We start from the raw sequence: 20,982 nt of genomic DNA on the forward strand, positions 1-20,982 counted from the left end.
TAACGACCTCATTTACTCTTTCACACCTGTCCCCTATTTTGCCCTCTGATTAGAGTCCCTATTTCTCCCTCTGTTTTCCGCTTCTGCCTGGTCGGATTCTTGTTTGATGTTTGCTGTTCCTGTGTCCTTGTTCCGCCCTGTCGTGTTCTTTGCCTTCTTCAGATGCTGCGTGTGAGCAGGTGTCTATGTCAGCTACGGCCAGTGCCTTCCTGAAGCGACCTGCAGTCTGTGGTCGCGTCTCCAGTCGTTCCTCTCTATTGACGAGAGGATTTCAGTTCCTGTTTTGGATTGACCATTGATAATATCCAGGAGAATCATTATTTGTTTAATACTGGAATAAAGACTCTGTTACTATTACGTCGCTTTTGGGTCCTCATTCACCAGCATAACAATTTCTCTCTCTCCTCCCTCTTTTTCTCTTCCCTTTCTAATTTATCTTCCCGCTCTCTTTCTCATCCCTCTCTCTCGTCCCTCTCTCTCTCTCTCGTCCCTCTCTCTCGTCCCTCTCTCTCATCTCTCTCTCTCGTCTCTCTCTCTCGCTCTCTCTCTCTCTCTCTCTCTCTCTCTTGTCCCTCTCTCCTCTCTCGCTCTATCTCTTCATACTATTTCTCTTACCTTTCCCTTGCCTCTGTTTTTCTCTTCCGTGTCTCTCAACTCTCTCTTCTCTCTCTCTTCTCTTCCCCCTCTCTCTTTCTCTTTTCCCTCTTCGCCCCATCTACCTTTCTCTGTCGCTCTTCCCTGTCTCTCTTCACTCGCTCTCTCTCTGTCTCCCCTCGCTCTCTCTCCTTCTCTTCCCTCTATTTCTCTTCCCTCTTCCCTCTTTCTTTCTCTTTCTTCTCTATTTTCCGTCTCCCCCCTCCCCCCTGCCCCTTTCTCTTCCCTCTCTATTTCTCTCTCTCCTCCCTGTTTTTTCTCTCTCCTCCCTCTTTTTTCTCTCTCCTCCCTCTCTCTCGCTCTTCCCTGTCTCTTGCTCTTCCCTCTCTCTTGCTCTTCCCTCCTTCTCGCTGTTCCATCTCTCTCGCTCTTTCCTCTATCTCACTCTTCCCTCGCTCTCGCTCTTCCCTCTCTCTCGCCTGCCTCTCTCTCTTTCTCTTTCCTCTCCCTCTCTCTCTCTCTCCTCCCTATCTATCTCCTCCCTATCTCTCTCTCTCTCTCTCATCCCTCTCGTCACCCTCTATCTCTTCCCACTCTCTCTTCCCACTCTCTCTTCTCACTCACTCTCGCTCTTCCCACTCACTCTCTCTCTTCCACTCACTCTCTCTCTGTGTCTCTCCTCTCTCTCTCTGTGTCTCTCCTCTCTCTCTGTGTCTCACCTCTCTATCTCTCCCCCCTCTCTCTCTCCCCCTCTCTCTCTCCCCCCCTCTCTCTCCCCCCTCTCTCTCTCCCTCCTCTCTCTCCCCCATCTCTCTCTCCCTCCTCTCTCTCCCTCCTCTCACTCTCACTCTCTCCAGTGCTTTACACTGCAGCAGACTTTATTATTGTTTTCAATGCTCTTCCCTTTGAGGTTCAGCATCGGTGGACTATTATTGTCCTGCCAGACGTATTTGGGTTGACATTTTAGTTAAAGGGAGGTTTCTTGCCAGTTTATTGTGTCTTGTTATTTGAACTGTATTGATGTGGTACTAATGACATGTGGCCCAGAAGATTGTGGACATTTTAAGGCCTTTGTTTGTCTATGACCCCCACCATTCATACCCTCTGCACTCCTCCACTGGGAGGAAATACAGAATACTGCAAATCCTCTAATGTTGATGACTGGGTACTTTCTTGTAAATTGTTTCTATGAAGTTGCCGTTAAATTGCTCTGCCATCATTATTGTATGAGGTATTATTGGTGGGGTTACCCCTGTGCTGTGATGGGTGTTTTATATGGTGTGTTATCTTTTCTCTCCACTGGCTATCTGGCTAACAGGCTACACTCTAGACAGTCTCTTCTGCTGATGTGTGTGTGTCTGGTAGTGGGTCTCTCTCTATCCTACTCTTTTCCTTTCTGCAGGGTTAATACCTGCCTGGCGCCCCAACAAAATATTTACCTTTACCCCTCTCTAACAATACCGCTACAAGATTTAACCAACACTTGAAGTTTTATATGTCAAATGTTTCTACAAGATAATAATCACTAGCATCACATAATCACTGACCACCACACATGTTCAGACTCACCTCAGCTGTGAGATGTAGGGCAGACACTGAAGGAAACTCCTCACTTCACTCTCTTCATCTGACCAGCCCTTCAGCTCTACTGGTTTCTTCTCTGGTTGGAGTTTCAGCACTTCTAGGAGGAGGGAGGTCTTTCTCTCTGAGAGGTCTATGGACCAGACTGCAGGAGCTGACTGGTAAACTGGCTGTAATGCTGGAAGGACACTCCTGCCTGTTTGAGTCTCATAGTCCTTCACATGTGAGTACAGATCCAGCAGGAAATCACTCTGTTTAGAAGTGTCTCCGTAGGGAAAAGGAAAGGTGCTGTAAGTACACACTGATGATACCAGCTTCAGTGTCTTCTCTCCTGTCTGCTCCTCCCACTCTGCTGCTTGAGACAGGAGATCCACCAGGAACTTGATCTGCTTTGAGGGATCAGACCTCTGTGGATAGAAACTGCAACAAGGACAGTAACAGCTGATTCAGACATGGACGAACACATGAAACAAGTCATAGTTAAAGATATATGAAGTAGTTATACATTTACATAATGTGATTTGGTTATATGTTCAAGTATTTCGTTTTAGAGACATTCACATTATTTATCTGTGACATTTAGTAATGCATCATTAGTTATCTCAGGAAATCTATTTTTTTCCCCTCTATCTCTTACCTCCCTCTCTTTCCTCTGTCTCTCTCTCTCTCTTCTTCTCTCTCCCTCCCTCTCCCCTCTAATCCTCTCTTCCCTCTCTCTCGCTCTTCTCTCGCCCTACTCTCTTCTCTAGCCCTACTCTCTTCTCTAGCCCTACTCTCTTCTCTAGCCCTACTCTCTTCTCTCGCCCTACTCTCTCCTCTCGCCCTACTCTCCTCCCTCTTCCGCATCTCTCTCTACTCCCTCTGCCCTCTCTATCCTCCTTCTTTCTCTCTCCTCCCTCTTCCCTCTCTCCCTTCCCTCTTCACTCTCTCCCTCTCTCTCTCCTCCCTCTCCCCTCTCCCTATTCTCTCTCTCCTCCATCTTCCCTCTGTCTCCCCTCCCTCTTCCCCTCTCTCTTCCCTCTCTCTCCTCCCTCTTCTCTTTTCCGTCTCATCTCTCTCTCTCTCTTCTGTCTCATCTCACTCTCTATCTCTTCCCTCTCTCTCTTCCACCTCTCTCTCTTCCCTCTCTCTCTCTCTCTCGTCCCTCTCTCTCTCTCTCGTCTCTCTCGTCCCTCTCTCTCGTCCCTCTCTCTCGTCCCTCTCTCTGGTCTCTCTCTCTCATCTCTCTCTCTCTCGCTCTCTTGTCCCTCTCTCCTCTCTCTCCTCTCTCGCTGTATCTCTTCATACTCTTTCTCTTACCTTTCCTTTGTCTCTGTTTTTCTCTTCCATCTCTCTCAACTATCTCTTCTCTCTCTCGTCTCTTCCCTCCACTCTTTCTCTTTTCCCTCTTCGCCCCTCTATCTTTCCCTGTCTCTCTCCCCTCGCTCTCTCTCTCTCTTCCATTTCTCATTTCTCTTCCCTCTCTTTCTTACTCTTCCCTCTCTTTCTTACTCTTCCCTCTCTTTCTTACTCTTCCCTCACTTTCTTTCTTTCTCTTTCCTATCTATCTTCCCTCTCCTTTCTCTTACCTCTCCCCCCTCCTTCCCTTCATCCCTCTTTCCATTCCCTCTCTCTTTCTCTCGATCTTCCCTCCCTCTCGCTCTTCCCTCTCACTCTCTCTCTCCCCACTCACCCTCTCTCTTCCCACTAACTCTCTCTCTCTTCCCACTCACTCTCTCTCTTCCCACTCACTCTCTCTCTTCCCACTCACTCTCTCTCTTCCCACTCACTCTCTCTCTTCCCACTCTCTCTCTCTCTTCCCACTCACTCTCGCTCTTCCCACTCACTCTCTCTCTCCCTTCCGACTCTCTCTCCCTTCCGACTCTCTCTCTCTTCCCCCTCTATCTCTCTTCCCCCTCTCTCTTTCTCTTCCCCCTCTCTCTCTCTCTCTTCCCCCTCGCTCTCTCCCCCCTCTCTCTCTCCCCTCTCTCTTCTCTCTATCTCTCTTCTCTCTCTATCTCTCTCTCTCTCTCTCTCTCTCGCTGTCTCTTCCCCCTTCTCCCCCTCCCTCTCGTCTCTCCTCTCTCTTTCTCTTCTCCCCTCTCCCCCTCCCTCTCTCTCTCTCCAGTGCTTTACACTGCAGCAGACTTTATTATTGGTTTCAATGCTCTTCCCTTTGAGGTTCAGCGTGGCTGGACTATTATTGTCCTGCCAGACGTATTTGGGTTGACATTTTAGTTAAAGGGAGGTTTCTTGCAAGTTTATTGTGTCTTGTTATTTGAACTGTATAGATGTGGTACTAATGACATGTGGCCCAGAAGATTGTGGACATTTTAAGGCCTTTGTTTGTCTATGACCCCCCACCATTCATACCCTCTGCACTCCTCCACTGGGAGGAAATACAGATTACTGCAAATCCTCTAATGTTGATGACTGGGTTCTTTCTTGTAAATTGTTTCTATGAAGTTGCCGTTAAGTTGTTTCTTGGTTAGTGACTATTTATATCTTTATTTGGTCGAAATTGTGATAGCTACCTATGCAGGAAAAAAATGGTGGGAAAAAAAAGTTGTGTCTTTTGCTATCGTGGTTAGCTAATAGATTTACATATTGTGTCTTCCCTGTAAAACATTTAAAAAATCAGAAATGATGGCTGGATTCACAAGATGTGTATCTTTCATCTGGTGTCTTCTACTTGTGATTTAATTATATTTAGATGCTAGTATTTACTTGTGACGCTATGCTAGGCTATGTTAGTCAGCTTTTTTACTGATGGGGGTGCTCCCGGATCCGGGATTGTGACCAAGTAGAAGTTAAACTCTTAAACTATCTATACCGACAGAATAAGAACAAGTCTTTGATATTGACTACTAGTCTGCAGCTAGGAATTCGGAATCATTGAACTTGAAGAACGACAACCGCCGAAACATCCATTCTATAACGAATGTCACTCTGAACTATCCACAATAACCAAGACAGAGACGGACGAATCTCTCCAACAGAAACTAACTTTTCTCCAGCGATCAAGACAACACACTGAGCGTAAATATATATATATTGATTGCAATTGTTCCCGAATGAGTGAGCGTTCATGTGTAAAGGATTAGCATGTCAATTGTTATATTTATGAACTCTGTAGTGACTTAGTCGACCCCCAATTTTCCCTTTGTCTAACAAGCCGCCATGCCGGTTCAGCCCACTAGGGCATTTTCTCCCATCATTTCATGTAACCATTTTACGTTTGTTTGTTTGTTTATGCATTTCTGTGAATTACTTAGTTAGTAATAAATAAATGATTTAAGACAATTGATGTATGGATGACTCATAGTGAAGACTGGGTTCGTGCAGATAACCAACAATTTACGACGTTTGGAATGAGACTAACGTGAGGTAAAAATAAATAAATCATTAATCAGAAGACTATTGATCAGATTTGAAAATATCTGAAAGGTTATATTGGGAAATTATAACTTTGTAATCTGACTACTTTCCCTGGTGCCCCCGAATTCATAGTTAATTAGTTACGTTATTAATCAGTTGATCGCGTAATCCCTAATTACAGGAGTCTTTGATATAAACTATAAGTATTCAATTTATTGATAGCAAAGACACGACACCCCTCTCTAACAATACCGCTACAAGATTTAACCAACACTTGAAGTTTTATATGTCAAATGTTTCTACAAGATAATAACCACTAGCATCAAATGATCACTAACCACCACACATGTTCAGACTCACCTCAGCTGTGAGATGTAGGACAGACACTGAAGGAAACTCCTCACTTCACTCTCTTCACCTGACCAGCCCTTCAGCTCTACTGGTTTCTTCTCTGGTTGGAGTTTCAGCACTTCTAGGAGGAGGGGGGCCTTTCTCTCTGAGAGGTCTATGGTCCAGACTGTAGGACTGGCTGACTGGTAAACTGGCTGTAATGCTGGAAGTACACTCCTGCCTGTTTGAGTCTCATAGTCCTTCACATGTGAGTACAGATCCAGCAGGAAATCACTCTGTTTAGATTTGTCTCCATTGGGAAAAGGAAAGGTGCTGTAAGTACACACTGATGATACCAGCTTCAGTGTCTTCTCTCCTGTCTGCTCCTCCCACTCTGCTGCTTGAGACAGGAGATCCACCAGGAACTTGATCAGCTTTGAGGGATCAGACAACCATGGATAGATACTGCAACAAGGACAGTAACAGCTGATTCAGACATGGATGAACACATGAAACCAGTCATATTTAAAGATATATGAAGTAGTTATACATTTACATAATGTGCTTTGGTTATTTGTTAAATTATTTAATTTTAGAGACGTTCACATTACTTATGTGTGACATTTGGTAATGTAACGTTAGTTATGTCAGGAAATGGGCTGATAAATGTTCCCAGATTCACCAACATGTGTAGTTTTATACGGAGCCTTCACCGTGTGCTGCCACTTTGCATCAGCAGTCAGAAAGGAGACTCTCTGGGGGGCAGGTTGATAGTGGTGATGCTAAACAACTCTGGTTTATATTCCCTCTCCATCTCTCTTCACTCCCCCTCTTCCATCTCCCTCTTCCCCTTCCCTCTTCCCTCTCTCTCTCTTCCCTTTCTCTGCCCTCTCCCCTCTCACTGTTCTCTCCCTCTCTTCCTTCTCCCTCTCTTCCCTCTCCCTCTCTCTCTTCCCTTTCATTCTCTATATTCCCTCTCCTTCTTCCCTATCCCATCTCTCTCCCTCTCTTCCCTCTCCCTCTCTCCCTCTTCCCCCTCTCTCTTCTCCCTCTTCCCTCTCTCTCTTCTCTCTCTCTCTTCCCTCTCCCTCTTCCCTACCTCTCTTCCCTCTCTCTCTTCCCTCTCTCTCTCCCTCTTCCCTCTCTCTCTTTCTCTCTCCCCTCTCTTTCTCTCCCATCTCTCTCCCTCTTCCATTTCTCTCTCTATTGATCCCTCTCTCTCTTCCCTTTCTCTCTTCCCTCTCTCTCTTCCCTATCTCTCTCTTCTCTCTCTCGTCCCTCTCTCTCTTTTCCTTCTCTTTTCCCTCTCTCTTTCTGTCTCTTCCTCTCTCCACTCTATCTCTCTTCCCTTTCTCTTTCTCTTTCTCTCTCCCCTCTCTCTTGCACTACCCTCTCCCTCTCTCTCTTCCCTCTCTATCTCTCTTCCCTCTCTCTCTGTCTCTCTCTATCTCTCTTCCCTCTCTCTGTCTTCCCTTTCTCTCTTCCCTTTCTCCCTCTATCTCTTCTCTCTCTCTTTTCTCTTACCTCTCTCTCTCTCCTCCCTCTCTCTTCCCTCTCCCTCTTCCCTCTCTCTGTCTCTTCTCTCTCTCTCTCTCTTCTCTCTATCTCTCTTCTCTTCCCTCTCCCCCTCTCTTCCCTCTCCCCCCTCTTCCATCTTCCTCTCTCTTCCCTCTGTCTATCTTATCACTCTCTCTTACCACTCTCTTCCCTCTCCCTCTCTCTTCCCTCTCCCTTTATTCTCTCTCTTTCCTCTCCCTCTTCTCTCTCTCTCTCTCCTCCTTCTCTCTCTCTTCCCTCTCTCTCTCTCTCTTCGCTCTCTCTCTTCCCTCTCCCTTCCTTCTCTATCTTCCCTCTCCCGTCCTTCTCTCTCTTCCTTCTCCCTCTCTCTTCCTTCTCCCTTCCTTCTCTCTCTTCCCTCTCCCTCTTCTCTCTCTCTCTCCTCCCTCTCTCTCTCCTCCCTCTATCTCTCTCCTCCCTCTCTCCATCTCCATCTCTTCCCTCTCCCTCTCTTCCGTCCCTCTCTCTCTTTTCCCTCTCTCTCCCCTCTCTCTTTCTCTCTATTCCTCTCTCACCTCTCTCTCTCTTCCCTTTCTCTTTCTCTCTCCCCTCTCTCTCGCTCTTCTCTCTCTCTCTCTTTCTTCCCTTTCTCTCTACCCTCTCTCTCTTTTCCCTCTCTCTCTTCCCTCTCTCTATCTCTTCCCTCTCTCTCTCTCTTCCCTCTCTCTCTCTCTTCTCTCTCTCTCTCTCTCTCTCTCTCTCTTCAATCTCTCTCACTCTTCCCTCTCTCTCGCTCTTCCCTCTCTCTCTCTCTCTCTTCCCTCTCTCTCTTCTCTCTCTCTCTCTCTCTCTCTTCCCTCTCTCTTTCTTCCCTCTCTCTCTCTTCCATCTCTCTCTCTTCCATCTCCCCCTCTTCCCTCTCTCTCTCTCCTCCCTCTCTCTCTCATCCCTCTCTCTTCCCTCTCCCTTCCTTCTCTCACTTCCCTCTCTCTCTCTCTCCTCCCTCTCTCTCTCCTCCCTCTCTCTCCCTCTTCCCTCTCTCTCCCTCTTCCCTCTCTCTCACTCTCTTCCCTCTCTATCTTCCCTCTTTCTACCCTCTATCCCCCTCTCTCTCTTCCCTCTCACTCTCTCTCTCTCTCTTCTCTATCTCTCTCTCTATTCCCTCTCTCTCTTCCCTCTCTCTATTCCCTCTCACTCTCTTCTCTATCTCTCTCTCTCTTCCCTCTCTCTCTTCCCTCTCGCTCTCTTCCGTCTCTCTCTTCCCTCTCTCTCTCTTCCCTCTCTCTATTCCGTCTCTCTCTCTTCCCTCTGTTCCCGCTCCATCTCTCCCTGCTCCCTCTCTTCCCTCTCCCCCTCTCTTCCCTATTCCTCTCTCTTCCTTCTCTCTCTCTCTCTCTCTCTCATCCATCTCTCTCTCTCTCCTCCCTCTCTCTCTCTTCCCTCCCCGTCTTCCCTCTCGCTCTCTCAGTCTCAGTTCCCTCTCTCTTCCCTCTATCTTCCCCCTCTCTCTCTTCCCTCTCTCTTTTTCTCATCCCTCTCTCTCCCCTCTCTCTCCCCTCTCTCCCTCTCTCTTCCCTCTCTCTCTTTCCTCTCTCTCTTCCTCTCTTTCCTCTCTCTCTTCCCTCTCTCATCCCCCTCTCTCATCCCTCTCTCTCTCCCCTCTCTCCCCTCTCTCCCCTCTCTCTCATCCCTCTCTATTCCCTATCTCTCATCCAATGGGAGGTAATACAGATTACTGCAAATCCTCTCATGTTGATGACTGGGTTCTTTCTTGTAAATTGTTTCTATGAAGTTGCCGTTAAATTGCTCTGCCATCATTATTGTATGAGGTATTATTGGTGGGGTTACCCCTGTGCTGTGATGGGTGTTTTATATGGTGTGTCTTATCTTTTCTCTCCACTGGCTATCTGGCTAACAGGCTACACTCTAGACAGTCTCTTCTGCTGATGTGTGTGTGTCTGGTAGTGGGCCTCTCTCTATCCTACTCTTTTCCTTTCTGCAGGGTTAATACCTGCCTGGAGCCCAAACAAAATCTTTACCTTTACCCCTCTCTAACAATACCGCTACAAGATTTACCAACACTTGAAGTTTTATATGTCAAATGTTTCTACAAGATAATAACCACTAGCATCACATAATCACTAACCACCACACATGTTCAGACTCACCTCAGCTGTGAGATGTAGGACAGACACTGAAGGAAACTCCTCACTTCACTCTCTTCATCTGACCAGCCCTTCAGCTCTACTGGTTTCTTCTCTGGTTGGAGTTTCAGCACTTCTAGGAGGAGGGAGGCCTTTCTCTCTGAGAGGTCTATGGACCAGACTGCAGGAGCTGACTGGTAAACTGGCTGTAATGCTGGAAGGACACTCCTGCCTGTTTGAGTCTCATAGTCCTTCACATGTGAGTACAGATCCAACAGGAAATCACTCTGTTTAGAAGTGTCTCCATTGGGAAAAGGAAAGGTGCTGTAAATACACACTGATGATACCAGCTTCAGTGTCTTCTCTCCTGTCTGCTCCTCCCACTCTGCTGCTTGAGACAGGAGATCCACCAGGAACTTGATGTGCTTTGAGGGATCAGACCACTCTGGATAGAAACTGCAACAAGGACAGTAACAGCTGATTCAGACATGGATGAACACATGAAACCAGTCATAGTTAAAGATATATGTAGTAGTTATACATTTACATAATGTGCTTTGATTATATGTAAAAGTATTTAATTTTATAGACATTCACATTACTTATGTGTGACATTTAGTAATGCAACATTAGTTATGTCAGGAAATGGGCTGATAAATGTTCCCAGATTCACCAACATGTGTAGTTTTATACGGAGCCTTCACCGTGTGCTGCCACTTTGCATCAGCAGTCAGAAAGGAGACTCTCTGGGGGGCAGTTTGATAGTGGTGATGCTAAACAACACTGGTTAATTTTCCTTATTTTCTCTCGCTCTCTTCCTACTCTCTCCCTCCTCTCTCTCTCTCTCCCCCTCTCTCTTTTCCCTCTATCTCTCTCTCTCTCCCCCCGCTCTCTCCAATGCTTTACACTGCAGCAGACTTTATTATTGGTTTCAATGCTCTTCCCTTTGAAGTTCAGCGTGGCTGGACTATTATTGTCCTGCCAGACGTATTTGGGTTGACATTTTAGTTAAAGGGAGGTTTTTTGCCAGTTTATTGTGTCTTGTTATTTGAACTGTATTGATGTGGTACTAATGACATGTGGCCCAGAAGATTGTGAACATTTTAAGGCCTTTGTTTGTCTATGACCCCCCACCATTCATACCCTCTGCACTCCTCCACTGGGAGGAAATACAGAATACTGCAAATCCTCTCATGTTGATGACTGGGTTCTTTCTTGTAAATAGTTTTTATGAAGTTGCCGTTAAATTGCTCTGCCATCATTATTGTATGAGGTATTATTGGTGTGGATACCCCTGTGCTGTGATGGGTGTTATATATGGTGAGTCTTGTCTTTTCTCTCCACTGGCTATCTGGCTAACAGGCTACACTCTAGACAGTCTCTTCTGCTGATGTGTGTGTGTCTGGTAGTGGGTCTCTCTCTATCCTACTCTTTTCCTTTCTGCAGGGTTAATACCTGCCTGGAGCCCAAACAAAATCTTTACCTTTACCCCTCTCTAACAATACCGCTACAAGATTTACCAACACTTGACATTTTATATGTCAAATGTTTCTACAAGATAATAATCACTAGCATCACATAATCACTAACCACCACACATGTTCAGACTCACCTCAGCTGTGAGATGTAGGACAGACACTGAAGGAAACTCCTCACTTCACTCTCTTCATCTGACCAGCCCTTCAGCTCTACTGGTTTCTTCTCTGGTTGGAGTTTCAGCACTTCTAGGAGGAGGGAGGCCTTTCTCTTTGAGAGGTCTATGGACCAAACTGCAGGAGCTGACTGGTAAACTGGCTGTAATGCTGGAAGGACACTCCTGCCTGTTTGAGTCTCATAGTCCTTCACATGTGAGTACAGATCCAGCAGGAAATCACTCTGTTTAGATTTGTATCCATCAAGAAAAGGAAAGGTGCTGTAAGTCCACACTGATGATACCAGCTTCAGTGTCTTCTCTCCTGTCTGCTCCTCCCACTCTGCTGCTTGAGACAGGAGATCCACCAGGAACTTGATCCGCTCTGAGGGATCCGACCCCCATGGATAGATACTGCAACAAGGACAGTAACAGCTGATTCAGACATGGATGAACACATGAAACCAGTCATAGTTAAAGATATATGAAGTAGTTATACATTTACATAATATGCCTTGGTTATATGTTAAAGTATTACGTTTTATAGACATTCACATTACTTATGTGTGACATTTAGTAATGTAACATTAGTAATGTCAGGAAATGGGCTGATAAATGTTCCCAGATTCACCAACATGTGTAGTTTTATACGGAGCCTTCACCGTGTGCTGCCACTTTGCATCAGCAGTCAGAAAGGAGACTCTCTGGGGGGCAGTTTGATAGTGGTGATGCTAAACAACTGTGGTGTATTTTCCTTCTCTCGTCCATCTCTCTCTCCCTCCTCTCTCTCTCCCCTCTCTCTCTCTCTCTCTTCCCTCTCTCTCTCCAGTGCTTTACACTGCAGCAGACTTTATTATTGTTTTCAATGCTCTTCCCTTTGAGGTTCAGCATCGGTGGACTATTATTGTCCTGCCAGACGTATTTGGGTTGACATTTTAGTTAAAGGGAGGTTTCTTGCCAGTTTATTGTGTCTTGTTATTTGAACTGTATTGATGTGGTACTAATGACATGTGGCCCAGAAGATTTTGGACATTTTAAGGCCTTTGTTTGTCTATGACCCCCCACCATTCATACCCTCTGCACTCCTCCACTGGGAGGAAATACAGATTACTGCAGATCCTCTAATGTTGATGACTGGGTTCTTTCTTGTAAATTGTTTCTATGAAGTTGCCGTTAAATTGCTCTGCCATCATTATTGTATGAGGTATTATTGGTGGGGTTACCCCTGTGCTGTGATGGGTGTTTTATATGGTGTGTCTTATCTTTTCTCTCCACTGGCTATCTGGCTAACAGGCTACACTCTAGACAGTCTCTTCTGCTGATGTGTGTGTGTCTGCTAGTGGGTCTCTCTCTATCCTATTATTTTCCTTTCTGCAGGGTTAATACCTGCCTGGTGCCCCAACAAAATCTTTACCTTCACCCCTCTCTAACAATACCACTACAAGATTTACCAACACTTGAAGTTTTATATGTCAAATGTTTCTACAAGATAATAACCACTAGCATCACATAATCACTAACCACCACACATGTTCAGACTCACCTCAGCTGTGAGATGTAGGACAGACACTGAAGGAAACTCCTCACTTCACTCTCTTCATCTGACCAGCCCTTCAGCTCTACTGGTTTCGTCTCTGGTTGGAGTTTCAGCACTTCTAGGAGGAGGGGGGGCTTTCTCTCTGAGAGGTCTACGGTCCAGACTGTAGGACTGGCTGACTGGTAAACTGGCTGTAATGCTGGAAGGACACTCCTGCCTGTTTGAGTCTCATAGTCCTTCACATGTGAGTACAGATCCAGCAGGAAATCACATTTCTGATAGTGATATACTTTAGACAGTGACAGCACTTTCTCTACAGTTGTTTGTATGGTTCTTCTCTCATGGAGAGCTGCTTGAAGACACAGATTCAGTAGGAATGTCCTATCTCTCTTTCTCCTCTCTTCAGGGGATCTTCTCTGATCATGTGGTGGAGTAAAACTGCAAGAACAGTTTAACAACAAATAGATGAATATGTGAGAGATGTGATATGCATTTCTGCTGGTCACATTATGGTGGGTAAAATACAATGACTATCTTTCTAAACTCATCATCCACTTAAATTGTTCCTTAAAATCCTGACCACAAAGTAAGATTGCATATTTTTTAACAGTATGTGTATGTTTAGTAAACTCAGCAAAAAAAGAAACGTCCCTTTTTCAGAACCCTGTCTTTCAAAGATAATTTGTAAAAATTCAAATAACTTCACAGATCTTCATTGTAAAGGATTTAAACACTGTTTTCCATGCTTGTTCAATGAACCATAAACAATTAATGAACATGCACCTGTGGAACGGTCGTTAAGACACTAACAGCTTACAGACGGTAGGCAATTAAGGTCAAAGTTATGAAAACTTAGGACACTAAAGAGGCCTTTCTACTGACTCTGAAAAACACCAAAACAAAGATGCCCAGGGTCCCTGCTCATCTGCGTGAACGTGCCTTAGGCATGCTGCAAGGACGCATGAGGACTGCAGATTTGGCCAGGGCAATAAATTGCAATGTCCATACTGTGAGACGCATAAGACAGCTCTACAGGGAGACAGGATGGACAGCTGATCCTCCTCGCAGTGGCAGTTCACGTGTAACAACACCTGCTCAGGATCGGTACATCTGAACATTCCACCTACGGGACAGGTACAGGATGGCAACAACAACTGCCTGAGTTACACCAGGAATGCACAATCCCTCCATCAGTGCTCAGACTGTCTGCAATAGGCCTGAGAGAGGCTGGACTGAGGGCTTGTAGGCCTGGTCCTCACCAGACATCAACGGCAACAACGTCGCCTATGGGCACAAACCCACCATCGCTGTACCAGAGAGGACTGGGAAAAAGTGCTCTTCACTAACGAGTCCCGGTTTTGTCTCACCAGGGGTGATGGTCGGATTCGCGTTTATCGTCGAAGGAATGAGCGTTACACCGAGGCCTGTACTCTGGAGCTGGATCGATTTGGAGGTGGAGGGTCCGTCATGGTCTGGGGTGGTGTGTCACAGCATCATCGGACTGAGCTTGATGTCATTGCTGGCAATCTCAAAGCTGTGCGTTACAGGGAGACATCCTCCTCCCTCATGTGGTATCCTTCCTGCAGGCTCATCATGATATGACCATCCAGCATGACAATGCCACCAGCCATACTGCTCGTTCTGTGCGTGATTTCCTGCAAGACCGGAATGTCAGTGTTCTGCCATGGCCAGCGAAGAGCCCGGATCTCAAAATCCCATTGAGCACGTCTGGGACCTGTTGTATAGGGGGGTGAGGGCTAGGGCCAGATGGTGGCCACACCAGATACTGACTGTTACTTTTGATTTTGACCCCCTTTTGTTCAGGGACACATTATTCCATTTCTGTTAGTCACATGTCTGTGACTAATTTTATATCTTAGTAGTTGAATCTTGTTATGTTCGTACAAATATTTACACATGTTAAGTTTGCTGAAAATAAACGCAGTTGACAGTGAGGACGTTTCTTTTTTTGCTCAGTTTACATTAAGTTACTGCAGGAAGCTACAAACTTCCTCTCTAAAGGGACATACAGGGACAGACAACTACAATCTCTGAACTGAACTGATCCAACTCACCTCAGCTGTGATATGTAGGGCAGACACTGAAGGAAACTCCTCACTTCACTCTCTTCATCTGACCAGACCTTCAGCTCTACTGGTTTCTTCTCTGGTTGGAGTTTCAGCACTTCTAGGAGGAGGGAGGCCTTTCTCTTTCTGAGGTCTATAGACCACACTGCAAAGTAAATTGTAGATTAAAATCACTACAGTATGTAGCAAGTTTCAATGATAGACATGTCCCTATGTAACAACAGTAATGATGTTATATTAATGATAGACATGTCTCTATGTAACAACAGTAATGATGTTATATTAATGATAGACATGTCTCTATGTAACAACAGTAATGATGTTATATAATGATAGACATGTCTCTATGTAACAACAGTAATGATGTTATATAATGATAGACATGTCTCTATGTAACAACAGTAATGTTAAATTAATGATAGACATGTCTCTATGTAACAACAGTAATGATGTTATATAATGATAGACATGTCTCTATGTAACAACAGTAATGATGTGATGTTATATAATGATAGACATGTCACTATGTAACAACAGTAATGATGTGATGTTATATTAATGATAGATATGTCCCTATGTAACAACAGTAATGATGTTATATAATGATAGACATGTCTCTATGTAACAACAGTAATGATGTGATGTTATATAATGATAGACATGTCACTATGTAACAACAGTAATGATGTTATATAATGATAGATATGTCCCTATGTAACAACAGTAATGATGTTATATAATGATAGACATGTCTCTATGTAACAACAGTAATGATGTGATGTTATATAATGATAGACATGTCACTATGTAACAACAGTAATGATGTTATATATAATGATAGACATGTCTCTATGTAACAACAGTAATGATGTGATGTTATATAATGATAGACATGTCACTATGTAACAACAGTAATGATGTTATATTAATGATAGATATGTCCCTATGTAACAACAGTAATGTTATATTAATGATAGACATGTCTCTATGTAACAACAGTAATGATGTTATATTAATGATAGACATGTCTCTATGTAACAACAGTAATGATGTTATATTAATGATAGACATGTCTCTTTGTAACAACAGTAATGTTATATTAATGATAGACATGTCTCTATGTAACAACAGTAATGATGTTATATAATGATAGACATGTCTCTATGTAACAACAGTAATGATGTTATATAATGATAGACATGTCCCTATGTAACAACAGTAATGATGTTATATTAATGATAGACATGTCTCTATGTAACAACAGTAATGATGTTATATTAATGATAGACATGTCTCTATGTAACAACAGTAATGATGTTATATTAATGATAGACATGTCTCTTTGTAACAACAGTAATGATGTTATATAATGATAGACATGTCTCTATGTAACAACAGTAATGATGTTATATTAATGATAGACATGTCTCTATGTAACAACAGTAATGATGTTATATTAATGATAGACATGTCTCTTTGTAACAACAGTAATGTTATATTAATGATAGACATGTCTCTATGTAACAACAGTAATGTTATATTAATGATAGACATGTCTCTATGTAACAACAGTAATGATGTTATATAATGATAGAGATGTCTCTATGTAACAACAGTAATGATGTTATATATTGATAGACATGTCCCTATGTAACAACAGTAATGATGTGATGTACATTAATGATAGACATGTCCCTATGTAACAACAGTAATGATGTTATATAATGATAGACATGTCTCTATGAAACAACAGTAATGATGTTATATAATGATAGAGATGTCTCTATGTAACAACAGTAATGTTATATTAATGATAGACATGTCTCTATGTAACAACAGTAATGATGTGATGTTATATTAATGATAGACATGTCTCTATGTAACAACAGTAATGTTATATTAATGATAGACATGTCTCTATGTAACAACAGTAATGTTATATTAATGATAGACATGTCTCTATGTAACAACAGTAATGATGTGATGTTATATTAATGATAGACATGTCTCTATGTAACAACAGTAATGTTATATTAATGATAGACATGTCTCTATGTAACAACAGTAATGTTATATTAATGATAGACATGTCTCTATGAAACAACAGTAATGATGTGATGTTATATTAATGATAGACATGTCTCTATGTAACAACAGTAATGTTATATTAATGATAGACATGTCTCTATGTAACAACAGTAATGTTATATTAATGATAGACATGTCTCTATGTAACAACAGTAATGATGTTATATAATGATAGACATGTCTCTATGTAACAACAGTAATGTTATATTAATGATAGACATGTCTCTATGTAACAACAGTAATGATGTTATATTAATGATAGACATGTCTCTATGTAACAACAGTAATGATGTTATATATTGATAGACATGTCCCTATGTAACAACAGTAATGATGTTATATAATGATAGACATGTCTCTATGTAACAACAGTAATGATGTTATATTAATGATAGACATGTCCCTATGTAACAACAGTAATGATGTTATATAATGATAGACATGTCCCTATGTAACAACAGTAATGATGTGATGTTATATTAATGATAGACATGTCCCTATGTAACAACAGTAATGATGTTATATAATGATAGACATGTCTCTATGAAACAACAGTAATGATGTTATATTTAGAAGCGCATTATCACAGTTCCCACCGCTGAGGTATTTCACAGTTTGTCCTGTTTTAATGCTTACATAATAAAGCAGTATGAAGATACATATAGTCATAGCAATAAGGGCTAAGTGCCTTGCTCAAGGGCACATTGATATATTTTTCACCTAATCAGCTCGGGGATTCGAACCAGCAACCTTTCGGTTACTGGTCTAATGCTCACTGGTCCAACGCTCTTACCCTATAGGCTACCGCAAAATGTCTTCTACAACAAAAACTAACAATGGGTTTGGACTATGTGGCAGAGGTTTCCAAACTTTGTAGTGAGAATTGGACCAAATATTTATCATAGCTAGACTTTTGTTCAAAAGTTATGAATTAAAATGTTATTCACATGAATATCAAGTTAGATTGACTTGATGTAGCTCACCATTGACTGGGACATCTGTCTCTCTGCTGGGTTCACTGGTGTCTCCTTCTCCATAGACAGCTGACACTCTGACTCTGTAGCAGGTACTGAGGTTCAGAGTTATGATGCATTGACATTCAGGTCCCTCTGTTACCATGGTAGACCAGCCCTCCAGTCCTGCCTCTTTATAGTCTACTTTGTAGTGGAGTACAGAGGCACCATCATCACACTCAGGCTGGAGCCAAGTCACTTTGACGGTTTCCTTGTCTAGACGATTCACGAACAGCTGTTCAGGTGGGGATCTCAGGGTCTTGACCTCGATGACCTTGCTGAAGTCACTCATACCAGAGTGTTCTATAACAGAGTACCTGATCTGGTACAGTGCGAACGGTTTCAAACCTGGCACCAGACAGGTTCCTGCAGGAGCCAGGGTGTCTACTACATTCCATGGCCGTTTGCTAACCTTGCTAACACCAGTAGTCATGACTCTGTACTCTACTCTGTACCTCTCAGGTCTTCTGATGGTTGACTGTGGAAACTTCAGGAGGACACAGCTCTGTTTTGTCTCTGCTACCTGGAATGGATCAGGTTCTAATCCCAGCTGGAAGTTGGTGGTGATGAGACTGCCTTGTTGATACAGACGAATGGAGGATCCAGGAACACTGATATCTGGTATAACTGCTGCTATGAACTTGATGCTCTCTCCATCTCCGCTGTCTTCATAGGATTTGGTGAACAAGCAAAGGTCAGACTGTATTTTCTGAGTTAAATCTGGAGGTTTGAATGGTCGCTTTGTCTCCTGCTGTCCAGTGAGATCAGATTGGTTCATGATGTTCTCTTGTACAGAGTGTGTCTCCTGTTGTCCAGTGAGATCAGATTGGTTCACGGTGTCCATTGGAACAGAGTGTGTCTCCTGCTGTCCAGTGAGATCAGTTTGGTTCACGGTGTTCTCTTGGAGAGAGTGTTTGTGCTGCTTCATGGTGGAGAGGAATGGATCTTCATCCTCCAGGGAGGTCAGAGTGAAACACAACAGCCTGTCCTTTGAGGATCTGAGGACACCGTCCAGCTCTTCCTGAGATATCATTATGGGGATGTTTCTTGTTTTACAGTCATTCAGAGCCTTCACCTCTGCTGCCTTGTTGTTTAGCCACAGTTGTATAGACTGAGGACAGAACGGAGACTGGTCATGGTTCTGGAGAATGTCTCTCAGTCGGTTTTCATCCACCCCTTCACTCTCTCTCATGGTCTTTACTGCCATGGACAGCTTTCTCTTAAACTCTGACTGGTACTTCTGCAGAAGCTCTGATAATCTAGACAGTTTATACGTCAGATCAGGAAACCATTTCATCACACAATCATTGGTGAAGTCTGTCCTCATCTCCTGGCATCTCATGGTGACCTGCCTCAGATGGTCTGCCTTTGGGAAATATCGGAGCGTGATTTCAACTGAAAGTCCCAGATTCTTCACAGGATAGAGCCAAGCGTACAGAGGCACAGCTTTCTCTCCTTGCTGTCCAAGGTGCTTCGGGAGAGTTTCATAGACTTGCAGAGCTCTGTCATACGTCATGGAGCCATTGACATAGTCTACATCACTGTAGAGATTACACCGATACAACAAACTGTTCAGTTTCTCAGTGTCACTCAAGCTGGAAAAGATCTGACCTGCACTGAAGGTGGGCATCATCTTCTTCACAACACTGTGCATATCTGCCTCTCCTGCACCACTGTGTTGTCCGCTGATGTGTTTGTAATCAAAGATAAAGAATGCTTGAGCTCCATAGAGAACAGCCATGACCACATGAGTTGCCTTTTGTTGTGTTCTGTCTGTCTCCTCCTGAAGCACGCTGTGACTGAGCATGTCCAGTCTGGTAGTGGTTCTGTAATGTAGAGTGACCCGGTCCTGCAGTGTGGACTGAACAGGATGGTTGAGGTATCCAGCAGCACCTCCAACCTCCACCAGTCCAGACAGGACACTGGCTCTGAGAGGAGTGGTCACATCCAGAGCCCTGAATCTGTCCTGTAAGGAGTCTCCTTCAATACACTTCACCTCTGTGAGAGGCCGAGGTAGAGACTGACGCATGAAGGCTATTGTACTGTTATCCCAAAGACTGACATCTAAGGAGATAAAACAATATTACATTCCCTGCAGAACTTCACAAAATATCATAATACATATTTCACAACATGAACTATTCACAAGACAAACTATAAAGTCCAGCACTCAACAAAATGGATACCTTTGCTAGCCCAGCGCTGACGCAGTCCATGCTTTTAAACATTAGATAAAACAGCTGTCTTTAAACTATACACTCTTCACACATACCTGAGCAAAACAATAACTACATCCATAACACTTTGAAGTCTTTAAAACTGGAAAACGCACACGGGTACCTGAACAAAATGAGTCACTGCGGCAGTCATACAACATCCCAAGATCTAAAGGACGACCGAGGGCAGCCACCACAACACTGTCTGCTGTCCAGTCTGACAATCACAGAAAACACATCATAACATGTTGTGGTACAGATTATTACAGGTAGTCATTCAGCAGGAATATAACTCACCTTCAGTCATGCCTCTACAGAAATGCTTGGCAGGATTGTTCAGCTCAATGGGAGTGTTCTTGACGTTCTAAGGAACATGTCATCACTTGAAGTTACTCAACAAAGGATAGTGGGAGATAACAGTTCAATAAAATACAGAAAAGAGTTGTTAAACTGGTAAGAACAGGTGGAGATAGTTGAGAGTTCACAGGAAAGTTAAGAGGAAAGTGTATCAAAGTAGCGGTGCTACCTGTTACAACAGGCAAAAAAATATTTATGTTGAGATGCTGATATAAATAAATATACAAATCTATAAGAGTTATTAGTTTATTCTGTTAAGGTAGCTACCAGTACTGTCTGTCTAGAAGGTAAAGTATTGTTAAGGTAGCTACCAGTACTGTCTGTCTAGAAGGTAAAGTATTGTTAAGGTAGCTACCAGTACTGTCTGTCTAGAAGGTAAAGTATTGTTAAGGTAGCTACCAGTACTGTCTGTCTAGAAGGTAAAGTATTGTTAAGGTAGCTACCAGTACTGTCTGTCTAGAAGGTAAAGTATTGTTAAGGTTAAGTATTGTTAAGGTAGCTACAAGTACTGTCTGTCTAGAAGGTAAAGTTTTGTTAAGGTAGCTACCAGT

The 20,982-nt window shown here is 43.4% G+C and overlaps 1 protein-coding gene across 4 annotated transcripts in view; it reads right to left on the reverse strand.

Moving 5' to 3' along the window:
• Positions 1-20,982, reverse strand: part of LOC139579588 (uncharacterized) — a 43,940-nt gene that overhangs the window by 14,158 nt on the left and 8,800 nt on the right. For 3 of the 4 annotated variants that reach the window (XM_071408342.1, XM_071408343.1, XM_071408341.1), the window contains exons 6-11: positions 20,372-20,438; positions 20,199-20,291; positions 17,829-19,922; positions 9,528-9,684; positions 5,893-6,327; positions 2,164-2,595 (exon numbers count right to left, since the gene is read on the reverse strand). In XM_071408342.1, the coding sequence (XP_071264443.1) occupies positions 2,164-2,595; positions 5,893-6,327; positions 9,528-9,684; positions 17,829-19,922; positions 20,199-20,291; positions 20,372-20,438 (3,278 nt within the window). The remainder of the gene's footprint in view (positions 1-2,163; positions 2,596-5,892; positions 6,328-9,527; positions 9,685-17,828; positions 19,923-20,198; positions 20,292-20,371; positions 20,439-20,982) is intronic. The other variant, XM_071408344.1, reaches the window with a different exon arrangement.

This window comes from Salvelinus alpinus, chromosome 6 (genome assembly GCF_045679555.1).
Source record: "Salvelinus alpinus chromosome 6, SLU_Salpinus.1, whole genome shotgun sequence".
NCBI classification, from domain to species: Eukaryota; Metazoa; Chordata; class Actinopteri; order Salmoniformes; family Salmonidae; genus Salvelinus; species Salvelinus alpinus.